General features: G+C 58.7%; 1 protein-coding gene across 5 annotated transcripts in view; it reads right to left on the minus strand.

Moving 5' to 3' along the window:
- TUBGCP6 (tubulin gamma complex associated protein 6) overlaps positions 1–12,151 on the minus strand; it is a 30,835-nt gene that overhangs the window by 16,560 nt on the left and 2,124 nt on the right. For all 5 annotated transcript variants that reach the window (XR_006294574.1, XM_043563042.1, XM_043563041.1 and 2 more), the window contains exons 2-10: positions 11,718–11,881; positions 7,742–7,952; positions 4,420–4,593; positions 3,301–3,422; positions 2,460–2,517; positions 2,000–2,109; positions 1,693–1,784; positions 1,456–1,595; positions 423–572 (exon numbers count right to left, since the gene is read on the minus strand). Coding sequence is in view for 4 of the 5 variants with exons in the window: in XM_043563042.1 (XP_043418977.1) it covers positions 423–572; positions 1,456–1,595; positions 1,693–1,784; positions 2,000–2,109; positions 2,460–2,517; positions 3,301–3,422; positions 4,420–4,593; positions 7,742–7,952; positions 11,718–11,881 (1,221 nt within the window). In the remaining variant the exon portion in view is untranslated. The remainder of the gene's footprint in view (positions 1–422; positions 573–1,455; positions 1,596–1,692; positions 1,785–1,999; positions 2,110–2,459; positions 2,518–3,300; positions 3,423–4,419; positions 4,594–7,741; positions 7,953–11,717; positions 11,882–12,151) is intronic.

Genomic DNA, 12,151 nt, shown 5'->3' on the forward strand with positions numbered 1-12,151 from the left:
GGCCAGCTCCCTCCCCTCCTCCAGCTCTAGCCCCTCCCCCTCTACTTGCTCTCTCAGGTCTGCCCACCCCACCACCCTCCCGTATCTCCCTGTGGCCACCAGATGCCAGGCCAGAAAGGGCTGTCCATCAAACCCCTCCCCGGGTACACAAAATACGCAAAAGTTCGGGTCAGTACACCAGCCCCTTCCAAGCAGGGGAGGAGCTCACAGAGGCCACCGAGTACAGGAGCCTTGGGTCCTGCTGTCCTGCAGTCACTGCTCAGCCAGTCCCAGAGAAGAGGACAGAGCCCCTGCCCCGTGCACCCCCCACGCAGGTACGCTACCCGGACAGAGAACATGAGGGCCAGCCTCACCATGTCCCACGCCCCTCCCCATCAGCCCAAGGCCCTTAGAGGGAAGGAGGGGCAAGGAAAGGCCGGCACCTTCTCCTCCTTGCTGATGGAGCTGTGGCGCGCCACCCTCTCCATGCGCCCCACGTAGATGGCACAGTCCCTCTCCACCTCCTTCAGCTCCTCCGGGGAGAAAATCACCGAGATCCGAGGGACAGGGACGTCGGACCAGCAGAGGTAGTGCTGCCAAGAGGGAGAACCTGAGGTGAGCCCAGCGACACACAGACCCACAGCCGGCTCCTCCTGTTTCCGGTGACTCGTGGGCACAGCTCGCTTTCTCAGAAACACCTCTTTCGACCAAGGGGCACAGCTCCAGGGCCATCACAGACGGGCTGTGGGGGTCTCTGCCCGGGCCAAGGCTGCCCTGCGGCACAGGCCATCCTGCCTCCCAGGAACAACCCTCTGGAAGCTGTGAAGACAGCAATCCCCTCAGCCTCCCTCACTGGGAGGAGCGTGGGCCGTGGACACGGCACACACACACCGCGGTCGGCCCAGACGCCACTGCTGGCCGCCCCCGAGGCCTGGCCCTCCCCACGTCCGGGCAGCTCCATTTTTTCTTGGCCCAGCGCAGGAGGGGCCCCGTTAGCCACAGGCTGAGCCTGGCCCCTCCCCAGCCCCATACCGGCAGCCCACTTGCCTCCCTGCTCAGACAGCAGCAGCACCCCTGGCGCAGGGCCTCAGCCCCACGGACGATGGGGAAGCTGCTGTCCAGGCCTCCCCTTTGGAGGAGGCAACCCTGGCAACCCCTTCTTCCCCACCCTCCCAGCCAGGACATGGCTCCCTGGGGATGTGGCCCAGCCCTGGCCCGCCTGGGGCAGCTCCCTGTGCAGAGGGACAGAGGGAACCCTTGCCCACCGGGGTGGCACCCCCCCACCCCCGTGCACAGAGAGGGAGGAGCCCCCTGCCCCTGAGCCTCTGAATGCCTCGACTTTCCCTCCTGCCTTTGAACAGAGCTGCTGGTGACACTCGGGGGAAACTGAGAGAGCGGTCACCACAAACTAAGGACAGACGGCCAGGTCTCAGGGGACGGGGAGCAAGAGCACAAGAGGGGGTGGGGGGGGCTCACCCGGGGGCAGCAGAGCTTCAGAAGGTTGATGGTCTTCCCGCAGACATACACGTCGTGTGCGATATGCTTTAGGAACACGGGGACACAGTCCTCCACCTCTTTGGAAATGAGCACGTAGCCGTGGGTCCAGTAAAACTTATCTGGATGTGAGACAGGACACACGGCTGGCCACCGTCAGGCACCGGCCCTGAGCCACCTGACGGCAGAGGCCCAGCCCAGCAACCCGCAGCCGCCTACCTCTGAAGCCCAGGTACTCGTGGTTCACCTGGATCATGAACTCGCCGTAAGTATCGCGGAAGAGCCCGCTGTAGACCCAGTCGTGAATGAACCTGCCGGGGCGGGGGGCGGGGGGTGGTGAGGCGGCGGTCTGCCCGGCGAGCTGCGGTCCCCTCCTCACAACGCCCCCCCCCCCCCCCCCCCCCCCCCCCCCCCCCCCCCCCCCCCCCCCCCCCCCCCCCCCCCCCCCCCCCCCCCGCCCCGCACCCAGCAGCTGCCGGACGAGAGGCCGCGGTCACACAGGTGCGTGGACAGAGCGGGGCCGCACCTCGTGTAGGGCTCGCAGCTGGTCTGCAGCAGGGACAGCAGCACCGGGTAGTGTTCGTTACTGCAGTTGTCCAGGGCCTCCTGGTACAGGTAGGACAGCAGCCTCACCCCCTGGAGACAGCAGGGGAGGGGGCTCAGCGCACGCCCCACCAAGGGGCCTGCCCTCGGCCGCCTCCCCAGTCCCGGGTCCCACAGGGCCACCGCTCAGTTAAGAGTGCACAACTCGGGGCACCTGGGTGGCGCAGTCGGTTAAGCGTCCGACTTCAGCCAGGTCACGATCTCGCGGTCCGTGAGTTCGAGCCCCGCGTCGGGCTCTGGGCTGATGGCTCAGAGCCTGGAGCCTGTTTCCGATTCTGTGTCTCCCCCTCTCTCTGCCCCTCCCCCGTTCATGCTCTGTCTCTCTCTGTCCCAAAAATAAATAAACGTTGAAAAAAAAAAAAATTTAAGAGCGCACAACTCACGGTCGGGAACTCGGCCCTCGGTCCCCCGCCGCCCACACCACAGAGCTCGGCCAGGTACCTGGACACACGGACGGGCCCGAGTGAGGCCAGGCAAGAGACACACAGGGCCCCTAGGCCCGTGACACCTCAGCAAACGTGTCCCAGGCCCACTTCTGCCGGCCTCCATGCTCCAGCTGGAAGAGCACCTGTACTTCGAGGACCCAGGTTCAGGGTTCCTGCCTGACCCCTCCCTGGACACCCCGTGCATCTCCACCTCCTCGCCAGGCCCGGGGGAGACTCAGAGCTGCCCTGGCTCCACGACCCCTCCCCTACACCTGCAGCACCCCCACTGCCTCGCCCAGGCGGCCACCTCTCTAGCCTGGATGACTGGCGGGACCCCTCCCGGGTCCCTCACCCTCTCTGCCCTGCAGCAGTCTGTGCTCCACATGACACCCTCCAGGTGCCCCCAGACTCCTGCCTCCCTCACTGCACCCCACCTCCAGCCCTGCTTCCTGGAAGGCTTCCTCTCCCACCGAACCTCCCCCTCAGCACCCCTAGGCCCTTATGTTCCCTTCTCCAGATGGCACCTGCCACTGACACTCTGCCTGGTGCTTGCTAGCTGGCCCCCGAGTGCCAGGAGCCAGGTCCGCAGGAACCCCGTGTGCCCTTCAGGCAGGAGGCCCCAGCCCTAGACAGGGCCTGCCGTGGCGAGCCACCAACAGATACACAGCACGTGGCACCCGGTGACACGGTACCCAGCGCATTCATCTGGGCGAGGGCCGTCCAGACACGGACCGGGAGGGATGTTCACAAAGCTAGTCCCCCACCTGCCCCCACGCTCAGCCGCCATGCTGAGGCTCACCTGAGCTGCCGGCCCAGTTTCTTGAAGAGAAAGCCAATGGTGAGGAGGCTCAGGGTGGGTGGAGTGGAGAGAACGCAAGCCCGGTAATACTGTAGGTACCTCCTCAGGCCGCTGGTGAAGGCCTGTTGGGCAAGGAGGCTGGGAGGAGGGCGGCCAGGCCCCTGGACGTGGCCGCGAAGCTCAGAACGTGAAAGGACGCACTGGGGCTGGGAAAGGCTTGCCTTCCATCCCCCAAGCCTGCAGCTCCATGTTCCAAGGAACAGGCACCTATGGGTCATGCCCAGACACCCCAGCCGCACCAGGAAACCCCACGGGGACGCAGGTGCCAACTCGAGAGGGTTTCTGGCTGCTCAAACCACTAGGGTGGTGGCAGCACACGCGTTCTGGGCCCTGGGCCCTGGCCCTAGCTCAGCAGCCGTCTTCACAGGAGGTCTGCAAGGAACGCTCTGAACAAAAGTCAGTCCACCGACCCGTCACGTCCCACAACCCCCATGCAGTCCCTCCGGTCTTCGTCAGTTTCCTTCTTACTGCCACGGGCCCAGCCTGCACCGTCTAAAACCCGAGCCTCATCGCATCACCCAATAACACTGCTGCCGGGCCCCAAGTGAAGGAACCCGTGCGGCCCGGCCCCCGTGGGCCCCAGCGCTCTGCCTCCTTGGCCCAGCCTCCCTGTTGCTCTTCACTCAGTTCTCCCCAGACGCCCTGCTCCCCTGCTCCGTCTGGATGCCTGCTGTCCCCGGGCAGCGGGGAGCTCTGCCCGGCCTGGAGGCGGCCCGGCCGGCCCCTAGAACTTCGCCTGAAGGGAGGACCTTGTGTCAGTCACTGGGCGACTCCTTGAGGACCGGTGGGGACCAGGCAGCATGTACCCACCCCAAACAGCTCAGGCCCCCCAAATGCTGGCCATACCTCTAGCCCATGGCCCACAGTTAAGTGACAGATGAGCTGAAACATAATCACTGGGGACCCCGTTCCTCAAGAGTCACTACCGGGTTTCAGGCATTACCAAGGGAGGCACGAGGTTTGGTCTCAGTGCTCCTGGGGCAGAATCTGTGAGGCTCTCTCCCAGAGTTTGTCATAGCTGTCAGGACGGTCTGACAGCCATGAGACTCAGGCCTGTACCTGGAGCACGAGGCCCTTGCTGCATGAAGAGTCCAGTAGAGGCTGCAGGGAGAACTGGCTCAGGCGTGCGTAGTGTGTCCCACACTCGGCCACCTCTGACAGCAGGCTGCTGATGCTCTCGGGGGACGCTCCCGACACGTGGACACCCCGCCTCACCATGAAGGTCTGAGCTGGCTGGACAGGGCAGAGCAGAGGAGAGGCTACTGAGGTCGGGCACCACGTCCCCTTGCACCCACGCACCCAGCCACAGCGCTGCCCGGCATCCCCGGACCGGGTGCCCCAAACCAACACACCAAAAGTAAGAGGCGAAAGCCAAGAGCAGACGGTCAGAAAGCACAGCCCTCTGTCCCACCCCGAGTACTGAACACACGCAGAAACACAACAGCATCCTTCCTCGCCGACCGCACTGAGAAAGACGACGTGTCCAGGAGGTCAAGCCAACCGTGGACAAGGGTGTGGGAACACGAGTGACCTCCCACACTCCCCGAGAGGCCCACACAACAACGTCCTCGGGGGCAGAAGCTTTAAAACAGTGCTTGCCATTCGATCTAATGACTGACTCCGAGGGACGTGTCCCAAGGAAATGATGGATGGTTGCTGCTGAGCTGCGCCCTGCAATGACAGTGAGAGCCACAGAGGCCAGCCCCCCTCAGCACTGGCACCTGGCGGGCAGCGGAAGGGCAACACGCAAGCCGGCGGCCCACACCCGAGTAGAGGCCTCAGGCACTCCCAGCCGAGGCATCATTCCCACCAACCCAGGACCTCCCAGCAGGTTAAGGTGGTAAATGTTCTGTGTATCTTATCACGGTTTAAAGAAAACAATGACAACAAACCACCCTCCCAACTACAGAAAAGCCCAGGACCAGACGATTCTACCAAACAAAGAACTGACACGAACTATTCTCAAACTCTTCCGAACACTGAAGAGAGGGGAATGCTTCCTAATTCCAGGCAGCCAGTACCACCCTGCTTCCAAAGAAAGATAAAGACAGTACGAGGAGGGAGACTACAGGCCAACATCCCTTGTGAGCAGAAATGCAAACATCTTGGATAAAATACTAACAAGTCAAATCCAGCACCATATTAATAGGTGGTTCAACCTATAAAAATCCATCAATTCGGTCTTTGCTGAGGGTCACGCTGAGCTGTGAGCTGCTTCAGAGCCGTCTTTAGAAGTCAGCCCCGTGGCAGAAAACATCAAGACCCAAGATCAAGAACTACCAGTCTGCCCCTACCTTTTTAAGTTTATTTATCGGGGGCGGGGGGGGGGTGGGAATGGAGGGAGACAGAATCTCAAGCAGGCTCCGTGCTGTCAGCACAGAGCCTGATACAGGGATCACACCCAAGAACCGTGAGATCATGACCTGAGCTGAAACCAGGAGTCAGACACTTAACCGACTGAGCCACCCAGGTGCCCCCCCATTCCCCTGACTGCCCTTTTTGACAGCTGCTTTCCCCAACCAGAACCAGACCAGGAACCGTGGGCAGAACTCTCTGGATTTCATGACTGCTGGCGGAAGTGATGTCTGTGGTCAGATGGTGACGAGTCTCTCTGTCCCTGTCCCGGGTGTCAGCCCAGGACGATCACTGGGCAGAAGGCATGTTTCCTGGGAAGACTGGAACTGGCACCACCCACCTCTCCTCCATCTACCTCCCAGGGTGGTGAAGGGGCACCTGTGTACGTGGTGACTCCCACCCTGGGATCCTGAATCATGGCTTAAGTAACAACAAATACTCGTTAAAGAAGTGAAGTGGGGAAAAAAAAAACAAAACAAAACAAAACCCAAAAAAAAACCAATGCAATAGGCTGCACTAAAAGAAAAAAAAAACGATTATCTCAATTGATATAAAAAAAGTGTTTGACAAAATCCAACACACTCTCATGACGAACACACTCAGTAAAGTGGGAAATATAGGGAACTTCCTCAACACAATAAAGCCCACGTACAGAAACCCACAGCTGACAGCACACTCAACGATGGCGAGTCTTTTCCCCCAGGACGAGGAGAGTGGCAAGGATGCCTGCTTTCACCACTTCTGTTTAAAATAGCACTGGAAGTCCTAGCCAGAGCAATGAGGCAAGAGAAAGAAATAAAAGGTATCCAAGCTGGAAAGGAAGAAGTTGTCTGTTTGCAGAGAATAGGATCTTTAAAAAAACTCTTTTAATTAAAAAAAAAATTCTTTTTTAGTGTTTGCTTCTTTTTGAGAGGGAGAGAGACAGAGTGCAAGTGGGGGCGGGCCAGACAGAGAGGGAGATACAGAACCCGAAGCAGGCTCCAGGCTCTGAGCTGTCAGCACAGAGCCCGTCGCGGGGCTTAAACCCACAAACTGTGAGATCATGACCTGAGCTGAAGTCAGACACTTAGCCAACTGAGCCACCCAGGCACCCCAATGATGGGATCTCATATACAGGGAACCCTAAAGAACTCCAACCCTGACACGCAAAACGCATCAGAACTAATGAACGTATTCAGCAAAGCGGCAGTCTACAAAACCAGTTACTTCTATATACTAGCAATGAAACATCTGGGGTGTCTGGGTGGCTCAGTCGGTTAAACGTCTGACTCTTGATTTCGGCTCAGGTCATGACCTCGCAGTGAGTTTGAGCCCTGTGTCAGGCTCTGTGCTGCCAGCATGGAGCCTGCTTGGGATTCTCTCTCTCCCTCTCTCTCTGTCCCACCCCTGCTCTCCTGCTCTAAGTAAATGAATACACATTAAAAAAAAAAAAAAAAAAGAGAGATACAGAAAGGCTGGATACCGTAAGTCTGCAGAATAATGTGTACAAAAAGCTTGATGTTTGTAAATACATCTGTTTACTCTACAAGTGCTCGGCAAGAGGCAAAAAGGATGCCCTAGGCCCTGCCCACCAGCAAGGAGCTGCCAAGAGCCCTGGGTAAAGCCAGCGACAACGTCTCCGAACGGCATGGCCCCCTCCTGCCGGGCAGGTGCTCCTGGAGGCTGAGTCTGCACCTACCTGAGCGCAGGGAAGGCTCAGAGGGCCCCTTGACACTTCTTAAGGCTAGGCAGGGAAATGGGGGGCACACGTCTACGGTTTCACCAATAGTAATGAACGTCTCACTTTTGTTCAGTTTTACAAGGATGTTAATAAAGAAACACTGTTTAGGACTGAAAAGAGAAGACCGTCGCCATGATCTCCGGGCAGGCCACGGAGCCGGCTTCCAGCCGCCCCCAGCACCCAAAGGTTCGCACACGAGGCCGCCTGCTTCCCGCAGGGGCTCGCTTCTACCCCGTAGAGCGCCAGGCGGACGGCAGGCCGTCGACACCATGTTGGCGCGGTCACGGCGCGCCGGCGCTCCCTTACCTGGCAGAGGGAGAACGTGGTAGACACGACCCCGATCAGGACATTCAGTGCGTCTTTCACCAGTTCACACTCCTTCACCAGGACGGGCTGTGGGGCCTGCAGGAGGCCCCCGCCCAGCACCTGTAGCTCCCCTTGGCGGAGCCTGCAGAACCTGTCGAAGGTGTCCCTTCCCGCCTCGGTGAGGTAGGGCTCCTCCTTGTGGCCGGGGGGGCTGTGGGGGAGACAGAGGAGGGGGCACTGAGCAGGCGAGGCGACACGCGCACCTTAGCTGCACGAACAGAAGGCAGGAGAGAGGGGGGCTCGCAACAGTAGGACCAGGTGTGAAACCGAAGCAGCGTTAAACGCCCCCACCCGCCCAGTGCCCAAGGGGCACCCGGAGGCCCTCAGGGTGACAGTCACAAGGTATCTGCATGTTAAGAATAAGCACAATGTTCACGGCAGCATTGTTCACACCCCAAGTGTCCACGGACAGATGAATGGATTAACAAAACATGGCCTGTCCATAAAATGGGGACCATCCGGACTTGGAAAGGACGCTGTGACAGACGCTACAGCATGGAGGAACCCTGAAGACACCCCACTAAGTGGCCTGATCCAGGTACAAAACTGTATCCTTAAAATGCTTAAGATGGCAAATTTCACGTCGAGTACACTTTGCCCGCCCTGGGGAAGGAGTGAAAGAGAGCTTGCTGAACGCGCCGGGCGGCCGGCAGGGGGAGCTCATGGTCCCCACCACTCCGGGTCAGGGACTCCGGGCAGCATCTTCCCGGCAGGAGGTGCGGCCAGGCTTCCCACAGGCTTCCTCCTGGGAGGGTGCAGAGCCCAGAGCAGCTGGAGACAGCGAGAGCCCCCTGCGGGCCCCCGGAACGTGTTATCGAGGTTTCCTTTATTCCGTTCCTCAGAGCAAGTCTCATAAACTTTCAGGACATAACAGGTACATTGGGCCTCGCAGAGGGCGCCTCTGGGCACCAGCAGCTCTGCCTCCACAGGGTCCTTCGCCAGGAACTCACAAACGGTGTCTACACAGCACAGCCATATCGTTCAGAAGCAGCCAAAAAAACCCCAGTATTGCTTTTTAGGTATTCCTTTGAAAACTCTCAACCCTTACTGAAAAGCATGAAAGCCTGGTTTTTAAGACCCACCGAGAGAGTCATTTCTTAATAAAGGGAGCTCAGGGAATAAGACCCTTTTACAACTCTTCTCATTTTTAATACCTAACCAGCTCTTTTCTCCTCCTCTGCAAAAAAAAAAAAAAAAAAAAAGTAATTTTAGGTCTAGCATATCAAAAACATTTCAGAAAGAGGATCATTTATTCTTCAAAGACAAAAATCATTTCCTGTGGGGGAAGAGCTCCAGGCTACAGGACATTCCCATACCAGCCACGTGTCTGACCACCAGCACGTTTTGATCCCATCAGGAGGGATATACAAGGTCAGGAACAACACATCTTAGAAGCTGTTAAAATACAAATGCTTTTTAATCGACAACGCACCATAAACGGATTTTCCCCTCGTTCAGCAAGAATCGGGGAGCAGCCAGGTGGACAAGCCCTCAGGGGCCGGCGCTGCAAAAGAAACAAGGAAGCACCGACTCGGAACCCAGGGCCAGGGAGGGAACAAGAGGCCCTGGGAGCAGCGAGAAAAGGCGTCAGCATGAGTGGGGCCGGGGGCCGGGAGGACTCCATGGGAGGACTCCACGGGAGGGCCGGCCCTCGCTCCACACCAGGGGCAGCCATCCGGCGTGGCAGACGGAGCAACGAGGTGCCGGCAGTAGCACCAGCTGCGTGGAGGCGAGAGGGAGGGGAAGGAGGAAGCAGAGAGGCCAGTCCTGAGGCGTCCAGATGGGCAGGTGGGGTGTGGCCAGACCACGGACATCAGCCCTCACCTCCCAGGAGAAAGAAAAGCCCGAAGAAAGGAAAAAACCTCTCAAGATCCGAAGTCCTTCCAAACGCTCCTCCAGGGAGTCCCTCCGGGCAGGTGTGTGCACGTCTCCCACACCCCCGGCTGCTTCTGCCCCCACCCTTCCAGGGCCGACCCCAGCACCACCGTGGCCACATGCGCCCCCTTTGGGAATTCAGAGGCGAGGGAGAAAAGCGCGTGAAGGAAAACCTATCCCCACAGGGAACTCAGCCCTTAACGTAAAGAAACCGTTGCGCCCAGAACGGGTGGCGGCCACAGAGGAATGGTAGAGAAGCCCAGCAGCAGGGAAGGCGGCCCGGTGCCGGAGCTGGTGGCAGGGTGAGGCACAGAGGAGAGGTCCTCCGGGGTCTCAGTGGACAGGTCATGGCCCTAGGGCTGTGGGGGGACAGAGGTCACGGTCCTAGGGCTGTGGGGGGGACAGAGGTCACGGTCCTAGGCTGTGGGGGGACAGAGGTCACGGTCCTAGGGCTGTGGGGGGACAGAGGTCACAGTCCTAGGGCTGTGGGGGGACAGAGGTCACGGTCCTAGGCTGTGGGGGGACAGAGGTCACGGTCCTAGGGCTGTGGGGGGACAGAGGTCACGGTCCTAGGCTGTGGGGGGACAGAGGTCACGATCCTAGGGCTGTTGGGGGATTGACAGCTCTGCCTCTGGAGGGATAGCACCTTCCCTAGTGCCCACTAGTCTGAACTCGGGGTAGGAAACTAGCAGGTGCCCAGGATCCAAACTGAAACAAGCACCAGAGATTTACCAAATGAGTTTGATCAGAAGACCTCCAGGGTCTTGAGGTCAGGGGGTCAGGGGTCAGCGTTTGGGGGGGTCAGGTTCCCACCAGGACAGGTGAATGTGGGGCCCACAGCTAGCTGAAGCGTGGCCTGAAGGTCTCCCTGGAGAAGCCACCCATGGTGGGCTGAGACGACAGACTCCTGTCCTGGGGGCTTGGCCAGTCATCCTCACAGGGAAGACCACTGTGGTCAGCGGCCTTTGGGGGACACCAAGGAGATTAAGTGCATTCAGAACAGGGGCGTGGACAGAGTGATCTGCTAAACGGTGACCTAGAAAAGTATGATAAATGAGATACCACCAAGCAAATGTTTGCAAAAGAAAGTGCTAGCTTCTTGGCCCAGTCTTGACATACGTGAAGGGTTAGCAGCAATATTTAGACTCGCTCTGCACGCACAAGACAGGCCTGAAGCCCTAACAGGAGGTTACAGGACAGGAAAGACCACACGACCACTAACACCAGTGGCGCTGAGGGAAGCACGGCCATCCCTGGAGGAATCTGCCTGCGGAGGGACAGGTGGCTGCCCAGCAGGAGCCACGCCTGAGCACAACCAGCACCTAAGTGCCCATCCGCAAGCCTGCGGCCACCCTCGGGAGACCCTGCCAGAGCTCAGGGCCGCATCAGAAGGCACTCGATGCCCTGCTAGCCCTGACTCTTCCCCTCACTGCTCTCCAAACTGGCAGACTACAGAACTGCGAGCAGATGACATGGGAAAAGAAGGTTCCAGGAGTAACTACTGGGAAATGTGTGTCCTCTGTCCCCATCCTGGGAGGACTCAGGAGAGGTCCTGAGTGCAGAGGCCTCTGGACCAGTCGAACCCAGGGACGGAGATGCTGGCCCCAGTCAAGGCAGCACTGTGTGACCGGAACTTATCAGCCAGACAGCAGCACCGTCAGCCCCAGATGTGAAGACCCGTGCACATGAAGAACGCCCCCTCACCGGCACCCTGTGCCTAGGGAGCATCTCTTCCTGACCCTGACCACATAGGCCACCAGCCTGCCCTTGACACCTCTGACCGGGAGCCCTCACGGTAAGGACGTAACTCAGCTGCCAACGGACTGTCTGAATTGGAGAAGTCACTGGCACAGGGCAACCTCTGTGGGGCCGGCAGGTCCTTCCCCTCGGCATCTTTCTCACCTCCCGTGACCCGGGCAATTCTATAAAGTAGCCTGACTGAAACTGCCAGGCTCCTAATCCCATTGGAGCCAGGCTACAAAGCCATGCTCACACGTCGGGGGGGGGGGGGGGTGCATTTCACGGTTAAAAGCACACGTACCATCCAACTTGTTCCCAGCACCTCCGCTTGCTGGCCTCGTAGGTGAGCACAGCATCCCACAGGTCGATGTCCGGGGTCATGCCTGGTTCAGACTGGGAGTCAGGAGTCAAGTTAGATGCTGACTGGAACCCTTCATCTTCCGACTGATCCACACTCTGAGGAACCTGGAGACCACAGGGAAGAAGGAAACACCACGTATGCCTTTGGGTCTAAATTTCAGCCAAGTGTGATCAGAATTCCAGGACTTTTCCATACGCTTCCAGTTACTAATTACAAGAAATACCTAGTGGAATATTTCCTCTATTTCTCCCAAGCACGTAGGTACTACACAACATTTTCACTACCACTGAATCATTTAAGGAATTAAACGGATTATCAATTTCCAGGGATGCCAGGGTGGCTCATTCGGTTAAGAATCTGACTTTAGCTCAGGT

Source organism: Prionailurus bengalensis, chromosome B4, assembly GCF_016509475.1.
Source record: "Prionailurus bengalensis isolate Pbe53 chromosome B4, Fcat_Pben_1.1_paternal_pri, whole genome shotgun sequence".
NCBI lineage: Eukaryota > Metazoa > Chordata > Mammalia > Carnivora > Felidae > Prionailurus > Prionailurus bengalensis.